Source organism: Salvelinus alpinus, chromosome 18 (genome assembly GCF_045679555.1).
Source record: "Salvelinus alpinus chromosome 18, SLU_Salpinus.1, whole genome shotgun sequence".
Classification (NCBI taxonomy): domain Eukaryota; kingdom Metazoa; phylum Chordata; class Actinopteri; order Salmoniformes; family Salmonidae; genus Salvelinus; species Salvelinus alpinus.
Window position 1 is genome coordinate 22,894,196 of NC_092103.1, and position 20,896 is coordinate 22,915,091.

The 20,896-nt window shown below is 44.3% G+C and overlaps 1 protein-coding gene across 1 annotated transcript in view; it reads left to right on the forward strand.

Annotated features, from left to right (window-relative positions):
• The window catches only part of LOC139544021 (transmembrane protein 132C-like), a 172,093-nt gene extending 161,080 nt beyond the window's left edge, over positions 1-11,013 (forward strand). Inside the window, exons 8-9 of the mRNA XM_071350689.1 lie at positions 7,718-7,909; positions 8,633-11,013. Of these exons, the coding sequence (XP_071206790.1) occupies positions 7,718-7,909; positions 8,633-9,688 (1,248 nt within the window). The 3' untranslated portion in view covers positions 9,689-11,013. The remainder of the gene's footprint in view (positions 1-7,717; positions 7,910-8,632) is intronic.
• The last annotated feature ends 9,883 nt before the right edge of the window (positions 11,014-20,896 follow it).

Genomic DNA, 20,896 nt, shown 5'->3' on the forward strand with positions numbered 1-20,896 from the left:
GGTAAATGAAACAATCAAAAGATGTGTTGTTTATGCTTTACATACCAAGTGTTGTCATCGATTCCTTGTAGAGACACCCCACCCTTGTTTTTGTCACATGGCAGCAGCCTTCCACCAAAGTTTTTGTGTCCTGGGTGGCGTCCTGGTAATAATATTTTATTATCCTTTGCATAGTTGTTGATGTTCACAACTCGCTGCAAGTTCTCATGCTTCAGTTGTAACCTGTGCTTAAAACAAACATTTTTTTTAGGGGTGGATCAGCTTAATATTGCGGAAAGAATGTTGCTTCCATCAATGTAATTGTCTGCATCATTTCCAATCCCCCATATTTTTGGGGTAAATATATATATCCATACACGCATGCATACATATACACATATATACATACACATACCTATATAGACATACTTTTTAAAAGAATATACCTTTATTATTATTCCCCGCAATCCCTACCACCAATCCCCCAATTGGAGTAAACTAATAAACACTTCTGCTTTTACCTTCAATTTATACATCTTATACACATTTTTTTCAATTTATACATCTTATACAGTCTACTTTACAATAGTTCTCTCTTGTTTGTTCTTAGTCCTTCCTCTATTTCTAATGTCCATCCATTCTATTTGTAACTGTGCAATTTCACAAAAGTTCCGTACCTATATACATTTTACAGATCCCGTATGTTTTACATTGTTTATCTTGTTATTAGTCCCACCCTTCAGCTCCATTCAACCCCTCCCATCTATCTCTCAACATCATCAATTTCGGATTTCTATTTGCCATATATTTTTCAACTGTGCTGTGATGCTTCACAAAATAATTGAACCTTCCTATTCTCATAGCTTCTACAGATTGTAAATTAAAAATAAAAATTTTTGCGAAAATAATGATCATATTATTGATTGATCTATGGCTTTTCAAAACACCCAGTATTGCTGGGTGATTGCAATTCTTGTTGCAATTCTTGTTGCAATTCTTCAGCCATTTCTGGACCTGTGACCAAAAACGAGCTGCATATGGACAATACCAAAATAAATTATCTAATGACTCTGCCTCCTCACAGCAGAATCAGCAGAGCTGGGAAGATTGTATCCCCCATATATATAACATTCTATTAGTTGCAAGAATTTTGTATAGTAATTTAAATTGAAAAATTCGAAGTTTTGAATCTGGCGTTGTTTTGGGTATCAATTCATAAACCATGTGCCATGGAAAATCTCTTCCCAACTATTTTGCAATTTATATGGCACAGCTATCAGTTTTTTGGTCCTTAAATGAAATTGGTATATGTTTTTATTTATGACACTTTTCTTTAACCATTTATGTTCTTTAATACTGGGCCGACATACAAGTTCCTTACTTTTTCCCCCTTCTACTTGCCTCTTCCATTTTTGTGGTAATGCTGCAATTAATTGGTTGTAATTTTGGGTAGAGCAGACATTTCCATATGTCTGTGTTAGCTGCATGTGTGACATAACTCCACCAGTCCTATTTATGATATCATTCGCTAAAATTATACCTTTTTTTAAAAATCTATTCGATAAATACATTTTTTTTAATCAATTAGTATATTTGAATTTAACCACAATATTTGTTGTACTATTTGTTCCGTCCTTTCAGGTGGATTAAACTAAAATGGCAACCAACTTTCTAAGGCTTGTTTAAAAAATAAGGATATTTTGGAGATTATTTCCTTTTCAAACACCCGAAAGTGAGCAGGTGTAATCTGAATAAAGGGGAAAAGGCCCTTCTTGAACATAGGATGAGACATTCGTACCAATTTACTAGAGAACCAGTTTGGATTTAAGTATAACTTTTGTATGACGGATGCCTTTAGTGAGAGGTCTAATGCTTTAATATTTAATAATTTCTTCCCTCCGAAATCATATTCGTTATATAAATAGGCCCTTTTAATTTTATCTGGCTTGCCGTTCCAAATAAAATGGAATATTTTTTGTTCATATAATTTAAAAAGCAGGTCACTAGGTGTAGGCTAAACCATAAGCAAATAGGTAAACTGTGATATGACTAAAGAGTTAATCAGGGTGATTTTTCCACAAATAGACAGGTATTTTCCTTTCCATGGTAACAAGATCTTATCTATTTTTGCTATCTTTCTATAAAAATGTATTGGAGTGAGATCATTTCTTTCTTTTGGGATTTGTATACCGAGTATGTCCACATCTCCGTCAGACCTTTGCATAGTTGTTGATGTTCACAACTCTGCAAGTCCTCATGCTTCCGTTGTAACCTGTGCTTGCTTGGGCTAGCTCTCTTGTTGATGGGAGGCATTAGACCATTCTCCTTGTTTGACTGGTGGAGGAGAGTCAGGCGTATTCTGCAGTGGCAAATCATGCAGGGTCTAGTTTTGTCTTATCTTGATTATTGTCCAGTCGTGTGGTCGAGTGCTGCAAGGACCTAGTTAAGCTGCAGCTGGCCCAGAACAGAGCAGCACGTCTTGCTCTGCATTGTGATCAGAGGGCTAATATAAATACTATGCATGCCAGTCTCTCTTGGCTAAGAGTTAAGGAGAGATTGACTGCATCACTTCTTCTTCTTATAAGAAACATTAATGTGTTGAAAATTCCAAATTGTTTGCATAGTCAACTTACACACAGCTCTGACACACACACTTACCCCACCAGGCATGCCACCAGGGGTCTTTTCACAGTCCCCAAATTCAAGAAAGCATACAGAATTATACAGAGCTACCATTGCATAGAACTCTGTTCCATCTCTTATTGCTCAAATGAACAGCAGACCTAGTTTAAAACAACAGATAAAGCAACACCTCACGGCACAACGCCTCTCCCCTATTTGACCTAGATAGTGTGTATGTATGTATTGATATGTAGGCTATGTGTGCCTTTTTTAAATTGATGTAGTTCTGTCCTTGAGCTGTTCTTGTCTATTAATGGACCCCAGGAAGAGTAGGTGCTGCTTTCCTAATAAAATATAAAAATACCAAAAATGCTGAAAGACCAATTCCAGATAAAAATATTTGATCATTATTAGATGAGGCTTACCCAGACACACTTGTCTAAATTGATAGGTCATGTGAAAAAGAGGCTATAACCTCTCCCCAATAACATCTATCTAAGTGGATGGGTCTCTATTACCTAGAATCTGTTCACATAGATGGCCATAATCACCCCCAGACACAGCTGGCTAAGTTTATGGGTCATGGGTCATGGGTCATCTGGCAAAGTGGAGTCTTTTGTTTAGACATGTAGCTAGCTAGCCAGCTAAACAATGAACAATAATCCCAACCCATACAGAAGCAATACAAGCAGATTGTCATAGCTAGCCACCATGCATGAAATGGTGTAGTATGAATCTGCAGGTAGCTAAAGCTAACCAACTGGATTCAATGTTAGCTAGTTAGCTAACAGTAGGCTACACCTAGAAATGCAAATGGATTTCTGAGATATTAGTAATATTACTACACAGATCATACATGTAGCTAGCGAGCCAGCCAGCTAATGTTTCAAGTTTTTTATGTCACATGCACAAGTACAGTGAAATGCCTTCATTGCAAACTCAAAACCCAACAATGCAATAATCAATAACAATGTAATACTAGAAAAAAAAGAAATAAGATGCACTATGAAGAATACAATAAGTAAGTGGGCATACTATATACAGGGTCAGTTCCAATACCATATTTACAATGTGCACGGACACTACAGTGAGGAAGGTGGATATGTATTGGGGTAAGGTGACTAGGCAACAGGATATATGATAAACAGAGTAGAAGCAGCTTGTATGTGAGGGAGTGTGTGTGTGTGGAGTCAGTATAAATGTATGTGCATATTATGTGTGAGTGAGTAGGTGATCGATTAAGTGTGTAGGGCCCTGTGAGTGTGCATATAGGCAGTGAAAAAATAAAAATAAAAGGTCAATAAAGTTCAAAGGTTAACTCAGTCCGCGTAGTCAATTTGTTAGCTACTTATCGGTTGTATTGCTTGGGGATAGAAGCTGTTCAAGAGCCTGTTGGTCCCAGAATTGATGCACCGGTACTGCTTGCCGTGCGGAAGCAGAGAGAATAGTCTATGGCTTGAGTGGTTGTAGTCTTTAAAACTTCTTAAGTCTAGGGGGCACTATTTTCACATCTGGATGAAAAGTGTGCCCAAAGTAAACTGCCTGCTACTCAGGCCCAGAACGTAGGATATCCATATTATTAGTAGATTTGGATAGATTACACTCTGAAGTTTCTAAAGCTGTTTGAATTATGTCGGTGAGTATAACAGAACTTATTTGGCAGGCGAAACCCCGAGGACAAACCATCCAGGAAAGTTTATTTTGAGGTCACTCTCTTTTCAATGGTTATCAATGGGAATCTAGAATTCTAAGGCAGTTGCTTGCAGTTCCTATCACTTCCACTGGATGTCAACAGTCTTTAGAAATTGGTTGATGTTTTTCCTTTGAGAAATTAAGAAATAGCCCTGTTCAGAACGAGGGTCGAGTGAAGTGTACTGTTGTGGTTGAGGCGCATGACCTGAAAGCTCGCTCCACTTTGTTTTCCTCCGGTATTGAACACAGTTTATTCCGTCTTACATTTTATCGATTATTTACGTTTAAAAATATCTAAAGTTGGATTAGGAAAGTTGTTTGAAATGTTTGGATCAAGTTTACAGGTAACTAATTAGATAATGTGTAGTCATGTTGCGCGAGTTGGAACCGATGTATTTTCTGAATCATACGCGCCAAATAAATGGACATTTTGGATATATAACGACAGAAATTATCGAACAAAAATACCATTTGTGATGTTTAATGGACATACTGTATTGGAGTGCCAACAGAAGAAGATCTTCAAAAGGTAAGGCATTAATTATATGTTATTTCTGACTTTAGTGTTGTGCCCGGCGGGTTGAATTATGATTTTCATGTGTATGTTTGATGGGGTGCTGTCCTCAGATAATAGTATGGTTTGCTTTTGCCGTAAAGCCTTTTTGAAATCTGACACTGTGGCTGGATTAACAACAAGTTCATCTTTAAACCCATGTATAACCCTTGTATGATTTATGAATTATTATTATGAGTATTTCTGTTTTTGAATACGGCGCGCTGCTATTTCACTGGGTGTTGTCAAATCAGGCGCGTGAAGGGATCACTAAGAAGTTAAAGATTTTCCGGGGCTTCCTATCACACCGCTTGATATAGATGTCCTTTATGGCAGGGAGCTCTCCCCCAGTGATGTACTGGGCTGTCCGCACCACCCTCTGTAGAGCCATGCGATCGAGGACGGTGCTATTGCCATACAAGGCAGTGATGCAGCCAGTCTCAATTGTATAACTTTTTGAGGATTTGACTGCCCATGCCAAACTTTTTCAACCTCCTGAGGGGAAGAGGCACTGTCGCGTCTTCTTCATGACATTGCGCATGTGTTTGGAACATTTGAAGTATTTAGTGATTTGGATAAACTTGAAGCTTGACCTGCTCAACTGCAGCCCCGTTGATGTGGATGGGGGTGTGCTTGCGATCACCACCTTGGTCTTACTGACGTTGAAGGAGAGGTTGTTGTTCTGCCACCGCACTGCCAGGTCACTGACCTCCTCACTGTAGACTGACTCATCATCATCGGTGATCAGGCCTATGACCATCGTGTGGTCATCAAACTTGATGATGGTGTTGGAGTCTTGCGTGGCCAGGCAGTCGTGGGTGAACAGGGAGTACAGGAGGGGACTAAGCACACACCCCTGTGGGGCCCATGTGTTGAGGGTCAACAAGGGGGAGGTGATGTTGCCTACCCTCACCACCTGGGGTCGGCCCGTCAGGAAGTCCAGGATCCAGTTGCAGAGGGAGGTGCACAGACCTAGAGTCCTAAGCTTGTTGACGAGCTGTAGTCAATGAACAGCATTCTCACATAGATATTCATTTTATCTAGGTGGGTGAGGGCAGTGTGGAGAGCAATTGAGATTGCGCCATTTATGGATCTGTTGGGGCGGTTCTGAGAGTGGGTCTAGGGTGCTGGGATGGTGGAGTTAATGTGTGCATAACCAGCCTCTCAAAGCGCTTCATGATTACAGAAGTGAGTGCTACAGGGCGGTAGTCATTGTGGCATGAAGCCTTAGAGTAGCTAGCTAACAGTAGGCTTCAACTTGCAATGAAAATGACTTTGGCAAAATTAGAAACGCATAATATCTGAAATGTAGCTAGACTCTTAGCCGTTTACATGGATGATTGCTTCATGGCCTTAGTTTGAAGATGTAATCCGGAGACAGGTATTATATACAACAGCCTTCTGTGTTCTCTTTTCGACTCCCTCCGCATTTGCAATCAAACATCAGAATTTTCTCCATCTCCTTCTCATACTCCTTTTCCAGCAGGCATTCTACTGATTTCACTTCTTCCATGACAACAAAACTGTTGTTGATTTCCTCATCGTCTGATTGGTTTTCAAAGTCAAAGCGAGTCAGCATGGCACGATCGTTCTCCAGAAAGTACTTGTTTTCACTTTTCAACTTTTTCCCACTGATCTTTGTCGATAGCGCCTGCTAAATTCATGGCAGCAATGTTATTGAGAGAAGTAGCAACCCCTTTGCAGTTCTCCTTGGCCATATATATATTTTTGTAAACGTGGTCGCAAGGATTATCTGAGCAGCTCATGTTTTAGACAGAAGCCTGCAACATAGCAGACCAATCAGAACTCATGTCTCGTCATGTCCAGCCCATCCATTATCTCAGCCAATCATGGCTAGTGGGAAGGTTCCTCACTTTGTCTGTGGCTAAACCAACTAGGCTCGTAATGTAACAATTTTATTCATATTTAAGGGTGACATACAAATGTGTTATTAACGCACATGAAAGTTCACATGTTCAAGAAGGCATTTCTAGAGAAAAAAAAACATTTTGATGAAAATATATATTTTTACGTTCAAATTCCTCTCCTGTGAAGTAGTGACGTCTGTCATACCACCAGCTTTCTTAAACGGATCGCAAATGACCCCTGGGCCTTATATGTTTGACCTTCGACCCAGCCCTACAGGTGCCATAGTATACATATCTACACAGCTGGCCCGGTGTGTTCCCAGTGTGTTTAGCTATGTCGTTAGCATGCAGCCAGTAGCATGCAGCTTTAACAGTACGGTGCTGTGGAGGAGGAGTGTTTTGGCCATGGTCCTTTTCAGATGAGGCAGTGATCAGTGCTGACAGTTCATTATGGCAGTGTGGAGGGAGTGGAAGCGTGGGTCTGTGTGTGGGCGGGTGGTGGAGCAGAGGAGGATGGTGGAGAGGAGACTCATGCCTAATGGGAGTGGATGGAAGTACTTCCCTTCTCATCACACATCACTCACATTTACATGCTTACATCTCCAGCAGGCCCCGGAGCCGGGGAACTGCCAGTCAGACAGATGAGGCGGAGTGTGTGTGTGTCTGACTGTGTCTGAGTGTGAAGCTGGTGATCGCAGACGCCATTGAGTGTACAGTACATGCATCATCTTGTCTTGATTAATATACGCACTGTACATTATGAAAAAGCTTGGGTCATGGTGTTCCTCCATCATTATGTTCTTTCTTCAGTGTTAATATAAGCTTGTCATGTTGACATCTTCGCTCTTCCCTCTGTCCATTATTGATCGTGTTGGCTTCAGTGTGAGTGCTTGTACAGGTGATGTGAAATTATATATTTGAAGTTGAACCAATACAAGTGTGTGTGTGTGTGTGTGTGTTTGTCTGTCTGTTTGTATACTAATGTGTGTGTATAATGTTGTAGGTGATGTCCCCTCTGTCTGACTCGATCCTGGCTGAGCGGATGGTCAGGGTTCTGGAAGACAAAGTGAGTGTGACAGAGCTGGGAGTGCAGCTGGTCTCTGGCCTCTCTCTGTCCCTCCAGCTCAGCCCAGGGAGCAACAGGGCCATCGTTGCCACGGCTACAACACAGGAAGTCATGCAGAAACTCAAACAGGTAACCACACACACATGACTCAGCAACCTACTGCACCAAACATACAGTATCATATGTTGACCAATAGATAGAAATTGTATATGGGAATTTTCAAAATCTTTATATGAGATATGTGATGAAGGTAAACTGCAACTTTCTCACCCGGAATAGGTGGAATCACATTGGCTGCCATTTTATCCTTTATAGTGAATATGATCAGATTCTGATATCAAAGTATTGATCTAATCTCAATGAAGATGTTTGCTTCTGAAACGGACACATTTTCAGAGGAACAGCTGCAGAGACCTCCTGCTCAGCTGAAATTCTCCTGTGCTTTTAAATCTGGCTAATTCAAACATCTCTGTACATCTGTCGGGGTTCTCTCTCTCTCTCATTACTTCTACACTCACTCTTTCTTCCTTTTTCTCTCTTGATAAAGATGAAAAGATGCGATTCCTGCAGATACCGGTTGCTTGTGTCTAGTAACAGTAACAGTTTACATTGACAGGGAACATTCTTTCCTTTTAAGTTGCAGTGTGTCCCAAGGGGAGTTGGTGTTCTAGAGTAGACATGTGGGTAGAGATTGGCTTTGTTGAAGCGCTACTCAGACAGTGTTGTTTAGTTTACCCTTTTGATGGAAAAACAACACTGGTGACGCACTGATGTCTGTGTGTGTGTGTGCGTGCGTGTGTGTGTGTGTGTGTGTGTGTGTGTGTGTGTTTGTGTGTATGTATGTGTCCTCAGGAGTCTCTTATCAGTGCCTGGCTTCAGTTCAGTGACGGCTCCATGACCCCTCTGGACCACTATGACCCCGCCCACTTTGTGCTCACAGCCACCTCATTGGACGAGCAGGTGGTGTCAGTACAGCGCAGCACCGAGTGGAAGTGGCCGGTTATCGTGGCAAAGGGCGAAGGTCAAGGGTTACTGGTGCGCGTAGAGATGACATCATCAGAGATCTGCCGGAAGACGAAGCGACGCATCATCCTGGCAGCCGGGGTAGGAAACATCAGTGTTAGGTTTGGCAGCTCTGAGGAGCCGTACAGCCGCCCCGGAGGCAGAACCCGACCAGACCCACCCTACTACGGAGGCTCCATCTCTGACATTGAGGCTGGAATCATGAATCGGGACGCTACCACGGTTAAGGCCCCCATCCCGGGGAGGCCCAACGGGGACAGGCTATTGGCTGACGGAGGAGTCCCTGGAGAGTTCTCTGAGTTCCCTGCCCAGGCGGAGCTGCCGCGGGGCCGCAGCACAGAGGAGGACCTGTTGTCATCCCGCCGTGGCCTCACAGACCTGGAGATTGGTATGTACGCCCTGCTGGGGGTCTTCTGCCTGGCCATCCTAGTCTTTCTCATCAACTGCATCTCCTACGCCCTCAAGTACCGCAGCAAGGAACTGCCCCTGGAGGCCCCTGAGGCAATGCCTCATGCCCACGACTGGGTGTGGCTTGGCCAGGATGAGGGCCTGTGTCTGCAGCAGCAGCAGGACGAGCTGGGCTCAACCCTGGAGGAGGGCAGCCAGCTGCTGAATGGAGGGGCCCTGAAGAGCAGTGCCCAGGGAAGCTGTCAGGGAGGTAGGAACGAGTCACTCAACTCACCCACCACCAAGAGGAAGAGGGTCAAATTCACCACCTTCTCCAAAGTCAAGCCCAATAATGGATGTCCAGTTCTGAGCCCACTGGCTCTTGGACTGACCAGCGACATTAAGTGGGTGTGTCCAGACATCGAGCTCGGGGACTCGCAAGAGCTCCGGAATTACATGGAGAGGTTGAACGAGAACGCTACAAAGAACGTTGTATAGAGGCGCTTGTATTTTTCGTGGACGAATGAGTATCTCTAACACACCCGAATGCCTTCAGAGTAAGGAGGGAGTGAGGGGTGCGTTTTATTGAAATTGGTACCTCGCTATGACAACAAGATGGAGCGTTCCAGCCATTGTTGTTTCCATTGTTACTATCGGAATGGTCGAGGATCAGAAATGAGGGGAAACTCAAATTGCCATTACACCACATTGGATATGTGGGAATTTTTTAACTTGAATGACACTTTAATTAGTAGATATATCTGCTCCCTGTCTTTAATTGTAGATAAGCTTATTTAATTTTGTTTTCACGCACAGCTCTCTCTGTTGACTTTTTAAATCATAATTTCCTTATTCTGCTGTGTATTATGTTGTTAAGCAATTACAGAGTCTATGAGAGAAGTGTTCAAAGCTATTAAAAATGTAAATAAGTTGAGCATAGAGACTGGTTTGGAGTATGAGAGACAATATTTTGTAACCTCATTCTTTAGTCTGTCCTCCTATTTGAATTTCATTTTGTTCTCCAGAGATCAACATGCATGTTACTGAAGACAAAGACAAAGCCTGTCTTAGTTCCTGTTGATCCGTCAGAAATATATGTGTACATACTGTAGAGTCCTCCCTATAAGACACATGCTTCTCTCACACACATCCCTGTCAAAGACATGACATTCATTGAATAGCTGAGCTCTAGGTTGTGTGTTTTCTTATTATTTTGTAGTTTTCTTCTTATCTTTTCTTTTCTCTCTGTTATTAGAAGGCAACAGGAGTGTCTCCTACTTGTTGTTTGTGACATTCTTTTTGTTATTTTGTTGTCAAGGTAGTTGATATGATTCCTTTGACTGTTTCCAATTTCTAGGTTAACCCTGTAGCCTACATGGAGATTTTTACTCCTCGTGTAATTAGTTCAATTCTGACCTTACCTGTAATTATTGGTGAGCGTAACTGTTGGTGAGCGACATCGTGTTAAATCCCAATTTTGTATCTATTTATTCCACTTTCAGATGGACCATAATCACTGCAGATTATTTCACTAAGACTGAGCCATAGAACCCAAACACACAATATAGTACAGGTCTATTACCAGAACCAATGGTTGGTGGAGATCAGTATAGCATACTAGTATAAGGATGCTAGTACATTAATAAACTAAACTCTAATGACATGAGCTGCTGAGTTCCAGGTGGAATAGTGATCTGCTCTCTGGCAAAAATCCTGACGCGTCCATCCCCATCCCCTCCTTCCTCCCCGTCAATCAGATCCATAGATGTCCATCCCTTACTGTTTTCAGAATGGCCTCTGGATTTGATTAAAACTAAAGGTGAAACCTCTCTCTCCTGTTTCTGTTTGATTCATTTGTCTAGACATTTAATTCATCCCTCTATCTTTCCAGACTGAGTTACCCATCCAACCTCTCCATTTCTACAAACCGACTGCTGCTCTAACGAGATTGGCAATTTGGTATTTGTGCATTTGTGCATCTGCCAGGCAGATAGTAAGCTGGGGAAATAAGTTATTGTGATGTCTGCATCCCTAAAGTACTACTTCAGACATGGCTGAACCAAGAGTTGTTTTACAACACCAGAACTATTTCCATATTTTGATCACATGTTAGCCTATGGGGACCAGAGTTTTTCCTGGTCAGGTCATGTGATTAGGAAAAACTCATTGGCCCTAATGATTAGTATCACAAGTATTTCCATAATGTACTCTAATGCTACTCATAGTGTATGTCACAGTTCCCTCTCCAACTCTAATACATTAAATCAAATCAAATTTCAAATCAAATTTATTTATATAGCCCTTCTTACATCAGCTGATATCTCAAAGTGCTGTACAGAACCAGGCTATGAGGGGTGGCCAGTCCTCTTCTGGCTGTGCTGGGTGGAGATTATAGCATAACATGGCCAAGATGTTCAAATGTTCATAAATGACCAGCATGGTCAAATAATAATAATCACAGTAGTTGTCGAGGGTGCAGCAAGTCAGCACCTCAGGAGTAAATGTCAGTTGGCTTTTCATAGCCGATCATTAAGAGTATCTCTACCGCTCCTGCGGTCTCTAGAATGTTGAAAACAGCAGGTCTGGGACAGGTAGCACGTCCGGTGAACAGGTCAGGGTTCCATAGCCGCAGGCAGAACAGTTGAAACTCGAGCAGCAGCACGGCCAGGTGGACTGGGGACAGCAAGGAGTCATCATGCCAGGTAGTCCTGAGGCATGGTCCTAGGGCTCAGGTCCTCCGAGAGAGATAAAGAAAGAGAGAAAGAGAGAATTAGAGAGAGCATACTTAAATTCACACAGGACACCGGATAATTAATTAAAAAGCATTTTGTACCTTTCCTAGACAATTTGTATCTCTCCCATAGAACACAGGTATGGCTCCTCTTTGTGAATGGGAAAGCTAATTAAGGATTACTAGGATGTGGTTTACTACATGTTAATGTCAAACTTGACAGTATATACATGCCTTCAAGCTAAAGGGATGCAATCAGTCCCCATCCAAATTGCTGAACTTTTGTGCATTTTCTGTGTGTTTTTAGATAACACACTGTACCAATACAATACGCTAAATGATCTTCTGTTGGAAGAGTTGGTTTTAATTTGAAGCGCAGTAGAGAGTTTTTGGAACCTTGTGCTTTTTATTGAAATGAATTGTTTTGAGCTCATCATGAGTAAAACATGAGTTGGTAAATCAATTTGAAAGCCTGAATGAATAAGTGGCAGAGTTCATGTGTTTGCGAACTGAGTATGAGAGAGTATGAGTGAGTAAGGCCTTCCTTACTGTTGTTTGTCCTGTTGTCTCTTTCAGCTGCTCACTGTTCTTTCTCTATTGACCCTGGCCTTAAACAGATTAAACTCGCCCCACTTTCCCACCATATACAATGGGGCAAAAAAGTATTTAGTCAGCCACCAATTGTGCATGTTCTCCCACTTAAAAAGATGAGAGAGGCCTGTAATTTTCATCATAGGTACACTTCAACTATGACAGACTAAATGAGGGGAAGAAATCCAGAAAATCACATTGTAGGATTTTTTATGAATTTATTTACAAATTATGGTGGAAAATAAGTATTTGGTCAATAACAAACGTTTATCTCAATACTTTGTTATATACCCTTTGTTGGCAATGACAGAGGTCATACGTTTTCTGTAAGTCTTCACAAGGATTTCACACACTGTTGCTGGTATTTTGGCTCATTCCTCCATGCAGATCTCCTCTAGAGCAGTGATGTTTTGGGGCTGTTGCTGGGCAACACGGACTAAATACTTTTTTTGCCCCACAGTACTTGCTGTGCCTGTGTGTGCCCGCGCATGTACAGTATGCGCGGTACTGGATGGCCACCGTTTTGCAAGCTCTGACTCAATTTTGCTATTTTGTGATTATTTTGAGATTAAGGTGAAGGGAAAACAGGTCACCTCTTCCCTCCATTCTACTGGCCAATGTACAGTCACTTGATAATAAGATGGATGACCTCCGATCGCAGATTTGCTACCAACGTGACTCTCGGAACTGCAATATTCTTTGCTTTTCAGAAACATGGCTCTTGGACAAGATACCCCCCACGGCTATCCAACTCAATGGATTCTCCATTCACCAGGCAGACAGGACAGTGGAGTCTAATAAATAGAGGGGGGAAGGGTTTTCCTCTTCATCAACACCAACTGGTGTGCTAATTCCAGCGCGGTGGAAGTGTCGACTCACTGTTCACCCGTCTTAGAATACCTGATGGTCAAATGCCAACCCTTCTAGGGAGTTTTCAGCTGTTTTCGTGACTGCTGTATACATTCCACCTCAGTACAATACAAATAACAAGCTAAAGCTTAATGAACTGTACAAGGCTATAAACAAGCAGGAAGACCTACACCCAGAGGCTGTCTTTCTGGTTGCCGGTGATTTCAATTTGGTGTCACTAAGACACGTGATGCCCAACTTCCATCATAACGTCTCCAACTCCACTAGGGGCGATAAAGTCCTAGACCACTGCTATTCTACTCACAAGCAAGCATACAAGGCCCTCCCTCGTCCGCCATTCGGCAAATCAGATCATGACTCCATACTTTTGCTTCCTGTTTACAAGCAGAAGCTGAAACAGAAAGTACCCTTGATTCGCTCCATTGAGAAATGGTCACCAGAATCAGAGGTTATGCAACAGGACAGCTTTGCTAGGGCTGATTGGAATTTGTTTTGAGACTCCGCCAATAACATTGACGAGCTAACCACTTCCGTCACCGACTTCATTAGAAAATGCATCTGCAACACTGTACCCACAGTCAGGGTTCGCTGCTTCCCCAATCAAAAGCCCTGGATTAACACAGAGGTTGGCACAAAATTAAAGAACAGGGCTACCGCACACAGAGCTATTTTATACAACCCTGATGCTATAGCCAAGGACAGGAATAAGTACAAGAAGTCCCGCTATGACCTCCGCAGAGTCATCAAATTAGCAAATGGACAATATAGGAATAAGGTGGAATCCTATTATACAGGCTCCGACGCCTGCCATATATGGCAGGGGCTACAGTCCATTACGGATTACAAAGGAAGACCCAATCGTGATCTGCCCAACGATACCTCTCTACCAGACAAACTCAACTCATTTTATGCACACTTTGACAACAATAACATCGAGCCGGGTGTGATCTCACTCTCCGAGGCCGACGTGAGAAGGGTCTTTAATCAGGTCAAAACCTGCAAGGCCGTAGGCCCTAACGATATTCCTTAACACAGGGGCCCCCATCCACTTTGACAAAGCTATAGTGGAGCAGGTAGACAGCTTCAAGTTCCTTGGTGTCCAAATCACTAAAGACTTAAAATGGAACAAACACAGACAGTTGTGAAGAAGTGCCTCTTCCCCCTCAGGTTCTACAGCTGTACCATTGAGAGCATTTTGGCTGGTTGCATCACTGGTTGGTATGGCAATAGCACCGCCCTCCATCGCATGGTGCTACAAAGCATGGTGCTACTGACAGCCCAGGACATCACTGGGGCTGAGCTCCCTGCCATCCAGGACCTCTGAAAAGAAGCCCGGAAAAGATTCTGACCACCCAAGCCATAGAACATTTTCTAATTTTGCGGCACGGCAAGAAGTACCGGAGCATCAAGTCTGACACCAACAGGCTCTTGAACAGCTTCCATCCCGAAGCAATGCGACTGATAAATAGCTAATGAAATAGCTACACAGACTATCTGAGTTAACCTTGTATATTTTTTGACATTTTATTTCATTTGTGCATACTCACAGCATACACACTCACACACACTGTCACTGTAACACACACAAATACTCACTTTGCTCACTCACACATAATATGCACATACTGTACATTTATACTGACTCTACAAACCCGCAAACCCACTCACACCCATGCTGTTGACTAGTCACCTTACCCCTATACATATCTACCTCCATCACTCCAGTATCCCTGCACACTGTAATATGGTATTGGAACTGACAAAGGAATCCTGTATATAGTATGCTTACTTACTTACTTTATTGTGTATTTCATATTTCTTATTCTTATTTCTCGTTTGTATTTTTCTAGTAATACATTGTTATTGATTATTGCATTGTTAGGTTTTGAGTTGCAAGAAAGTCATTTCACTGTACTTGTGCATGTGACATTATTAAAACTTGAAACTTAATAAATGGTTCTTTCACAAATATTTCTCTATTGGAGTTGGCAGGCCTTATCACACTGCTGGTGTGTGTGCGTGTGGTTGAGTATGCATGTGTGTGTACGTATGCTCCTGTGTGTGTGTGTGTGTGAGGTGATTTATGAGTTAGATCAGTGAAATTAAAGCAGCTGTGACTGTGGTGTTGTTCCCTCCTCCTCTGGCATTGCATTTCTACAGGGTCAACTTTCACAATGCTAAGCAGACACTCACTGAAGTGGCGTATAAGAGACTGCCTTCATCCAAACCATGTGTACAAAGCACTGCAATGGCGCATCCCTCAGAGATGAGCACTGTAGTGGCAAGGGAGTCACAGAAACAATGAAGAGTTCATTGAGGGAAATTATTCATTGCAGTGTATTAGATGCGTGTGGTTCGGTCCTATTCCCCCCGGTGCTGGCCTTATTGAGATACTAATTGGGATACTGCAGCTAACCCCCCCTATTCCTCCATGGGACCCCTCTGTGGAAGAAGTGAGTTTTCTGCTTCTTGTTTTATCTCAGATGGTATTTCTGTATTTAGGTCTATGTTGTCAGTGTCTGGTGGGGATTGGCACTTGGGGCTGTGATCGTGGTAATGATGACTGTTGATGCTCTTGTTGTGACAGTGAAATAATCGACCCACCCACGCTAGAAAAGTTTACAGTAATTACACGTAATAGAAAGTTTGTGCAGGTGCAAGAAGGCAGGGCACAGGTAGCCTATTTGTTAGAGTGTTGGGCCAGTAACTGAAAGGTTGCTGGATCAAATCCCATAGCTGACATGGTAAGAAATCTGTCGTTCTGCCCCTATGCAAAGGCAATTAACCCACTGTTCCCTGGGTGCCGAAGATGTGGATGACTATTAAGGCAGCCCTCGCACCTCTCTGGTTCAGAGGCACATTTCAGTTGATTGCATTCAGTTGTACAACTGACTAGATATCTGTCCTTTCCCAGTACATATTGTCAGGAGATAGAATCAGGCCCAGACCATCACTAAAATAAGCAGCTTCTGTCTGGACAGATGATACTGTATGGTCACAAAACACAGTCTGCTCAGATCCCAGACATCGCAGAGACATCTTCTCATGCAGACTGACCTAACAGCTGTATGAGGATGTGTGTGGTGTTTTCCTCTCTCTCCCTCTGCCGTTGCTTGTACAGAGACAAATAAAATAAAATGTTATTAATCACATGTGCTGAATACAACAGGTGTAGATCATACAGTGAAATACTTACTTACGAGCCCCTAACCAACAATGCAATTTAAACATTTTAAAAATAAGAATAAGAAATAAAAAGTAATTAAAGAGCAGCAGTAAAATAACAATAGCGAGACTATGTACAGGGGGGTACCGGTACAGAGTCAATGTGCGGGGGAACCGGTTAATTGAGGTAATATGTACATGTAGGTAGAGTGAATTAAAGTAACTATGCATAGATGATAATAACAGAGAGTGGCAGCGGTGTAAAAGGGGGGGGGGGGCAATGCAAATAGTCTGGGTAGCCATTTGATTAGATGTTCAGGAGTCCCATGGCTTGGGGGTAGAAGCTGTTTAGAAGCCTCTTGGACCTAGACTTGACACTCTGGTACCGCTTGCGGTGCAGTAGTAGAGAGAACAGTCTATGACTAGGGTGGCTGGAGTCTTTGAAAATTTTTAGGGCCTTCCTCTGACACTGCCTAGTGTAGAGGTCCTGAATGACAGGAAGCTTGGCCCCAGGCCATTCGCACCACTCTCTGTAGTGCCTTGCAGTCGGAGGCCAAGCAGTTGCCCTACCAGGCAGTGATGCAACCAGTCAGGATGCTGTCGACGGTGTAGCTGTAGAACCTTTTGAGGATCTGAGGACCGATGCCAAATCTTTTCAGTCACCTGAGGAGAATAGGTTTTGTCAGTCCTGTAGCTTAGCATCTGCTTCATCTGACCACTTTTTATTGATTGAGTCACTGGTGCTTCCTGCTTTAATTTTTGCTTGTAAGCAGGAATCAGGAGGATAGAATTATGGTCAGATTTGCCAAATGGAGGGCGAGGGAGAGCTTTGCATGCGTCTCTGTGTGTGGAGTAAAGGTGGTCCAGAGTTTCTTTCCCCTCTGGTTGCACATTTAACATGCTGATATAAATTTGGTAAGACCAATTTAAGTTTCCCTGCATTAAAGTCCCCGGCCACTAGGAGTGCCTCCTCTGGATGAGCGTTTTCCTGATTGCTTATGGCGGAATACAGCTCATTGAGTGCGGTCTTAGTGACAGCCTCAGTCTGTGGTGGTATGTAGACAGCTACAACAAATACAGATGAAAACTCTCTAGGTAGATAGTATGGTATACAGCTTATCATGAAATACTCTACATCAGGCGAGCAAAACCTCAAGACTTCCTTAGATAAAGTGCACCAGTCTGACACTTGGATGATCGGCGTCTTCACCCTTGTCGAAATGCTGTTTCATTACTCTTTGGTGCCTGGTCACTGCCTGCTTATTCTTGGGTGCGCCTAGTCGCCGGTTCTGCTACTCTCTGTGTTCTGAGTCTGTCCAGTGGCAGTTCCATCTCTCAACCTAGCATGAGAGATGCAGAGGAGATCTGTGTTGTTGTGTGTTTGCTTGCTCTGTAGTGCATTAGAGTTTGGTTCAAAGCAGTTTGGAACGTACACCCCTGGACCAGGTGCGCTCTGATGCCGTTCTTCAGTGTTTGGTTGAAGCGTTCCACCCCTCCGTTAGCTTGTGGGGTGTAGTAGGTCGTGCGGATATGTTTGATTCCCTTGTTGCTGAGATAGGAGGAAAACAGTGTCCGTGGTGAGGGTGAGGGATAGGCCCCACCTTGTGAACAAGCTGTCTAGGATATCCACAATGGCCTGTGCTGTGACTGTTCCGACAGGAACCACTTCTGGCCACTTAGAGTGGAGGTCATATGCCACCACTAGGAAGCGCTGAGGGTGAGGGACTGGGTGCCCATGGATCTCGCCACAGATGTCCAGCTCGATGTGCTCCCAAGAGCGGGACGGCCACGTGAGAGGCTGCGCGGGGGGGGGGGGGGGGGGCTTTCCTTTTTTTTCCACTAAGAAGGCATGCAGCACAATCGCTGACCACGGCTTCAATGTTGTGGTCGATGTCTGGCCACCACACAAGGTCTCGACATCGCTGCTTGACCTTCACTATGCCAAAGTGATCCTTGTACCCCATTGAAAGCACATGCATACACAGGCCACTCGGGACCACAGTGCAAAACCCTCGAAGAGACACAGAATTCTTCCCAGCAAGAGAGTTTGTGCTTCACCCTGGTGAAAGTCGCTAGCTCTTCCGGCACACGTGCTGGCCATCCAGTGCGTGTGTAGGTGCGCAGGGTAGACAGTATGGGATCCTGTTCCGATGCTTGCTTCAGCTCCTCCAGTGAGATGGCTGACTGAAGGGGAGTGTAGAGCATTTGTAAGAGCACTGTTTCGTTGTCGTCTGGCAAGACGGTCGGAGTAGGAGCGTCAAAGGAGCGTGAGAGGGGGTCTGCCACCATGTTATCCCTCAACTTCAGCTGATGGTCATACTGTCTGAGGTGGTTGGCCCATCTGTGCAGCCGAAGTGGCTTGTGGCCAGTTCATGATGCTGACAGTAGCATTGTGAAGCACTGGTGGTCAGTTTGGAGCGTGAAGAGCCGGCCATATAGGTACAGGTGTCATCTTTCATATGCCCAGACACAGACCAGTGCTTCTCTTTCGCCCACAGCTCAGGGCGAGGCGAAGGCATTGGGCCTCTCAATGCCATTCTGCAGCTGTGAGAGGACAGCTCTAGTGCTCCAGCTGAGGCTTCACAGGTGACAATGGTGGGGCAGACGGGATCAAAGTGAGCCAAGACTGGGACTGTGGTGAGCTGGCTCTTCAGTTAGCGGACCGCGTCTGAGCAGGCCCATGGCTCATCCAGGCCCATGGCTTATCCTTCTTGAGGAGCTGGCGAAGGGGCACTGTGGTCTGAGAGTGGTGGGGGAGAGACCGGAGGTAGTAGGCTGTCATGCCCAAGAACGAGGCCACCTGGGAGTCTGAGGTCGGTTCCAGGATGTGAAGGACGGCTTCAATGTTCGACATGAGTGGGGTAATGCCTTTGGCCGATAGGCGGAACCCCACCAACTTGACGGCTGGAGCTGCAAAGGTGCACTTTCCACCGAAAGTCGATGGTCGATGGTCATGGATGTGGAGGTCAAGGCAATGGACCACGATGTCATTCAGATAGACTGCCACCCCGGGTATTCCAGCGAGGATGGTGCTCATCACCGTCTGGAAGCAGCTGGGGGCAGAGCTAAGTCCAAAAGGTATGCATGTGTATCTGAACACACCAGCATGTGTGCTGGCTGGGTGGAGGGGCACCTGAAGATAACCCTAGCGCAGGTCAATCTTCGTGAGGACCGTCAGGCCATGAAATTGTGCGGTCAGCTCCTCAGCTGTTGGCAAGGGGTACTTACCCGGGACAACAGCTTTGTTCACAGCACGGAGATCCACACAGGTCCAGATTCCACCTGACTTTTTGGTTGCGATTACCAAGTTTGAAATCCAGGGGGCAGCGTTGACTGGCTTAATGATGCCTGCCTCCAACTGTGACTGGAGATCTTTTGTTACTTCATCACGCAGTGCAAAGGGTGACTGTGATCATGTCCGGGTTCACTAGGGGCCTGTGAGTGAAAGCTGTGAGGCAGCCCAGTCCATCAAACAGAATTGGCCAGTTCTGTTGCCATGTGCGGCTAACTTGGTGGATTGCTGACCGACTGTCATCTCTCAGTGCGAACCCTAAGCCTGTGAAGAGGTCGAGGCCCAGGAGGTTGGCACCCTGCTTTAAAACATGAAATGTGAAGGATGGCAGATGCGTGGCTCCGTAGTGCACTGGGACCTGGAGGGTGCCTGCAATGTCTATCTTGGATCTACCATACCCACACAGGGCAGTGGAGGGCTGTTGGAGTGGTAGGTGACTGAGAAACTTGTAGTAAGTGTAGCTGCACAGTGTATGTATTGAATGACATATGGTTAGTGGAGACGGTTCGGATTTCAGTGTGCTCATGTTGAGAGCGAGATGAAAATAAGGGCCTGTTCTGGGTGGAGCGAGTAGCTGGGGCAGAATGGCACACTTTAGCCAAGTGATTGTATTTTGAACAGTTCTTGCATATTTTCCCATGGGCTGGGCAGTTTGAAGCCCTTGAATTGTGAGAGCTAGCCCCACAGCTACTTCTGTTTGTTTGTCTGTGTGCCTGCTGCACGGGCATGCCGGTGTCTGTGTTTGTGTCCATGCTGCTATCGACGTGGGAGGGCGTGCGCAGCGCATGATTGTTGTAGTGAGCCTGCTCGGGCTGAAGCTGCTGTGTGAGAATGGCTGGGGGCTGAGTGTATGCTGCAGAGCTGTCTGTTAGCCCAGTAGAGCATTCCAAAGCCGTTTCAACCTGGAGTGCTATTTTAATAGCTCCATCAATTTGTAAATGGTCCGATTCCAAAAGTAGTTTCTCTCTTGTCTTTTCACATAACATCCCCTTTATCTGAAAATCGACTGTCCCTCTGTACCGAGGGAGTGACGGAGAAGTGCTGTCCTCCGCTTGTC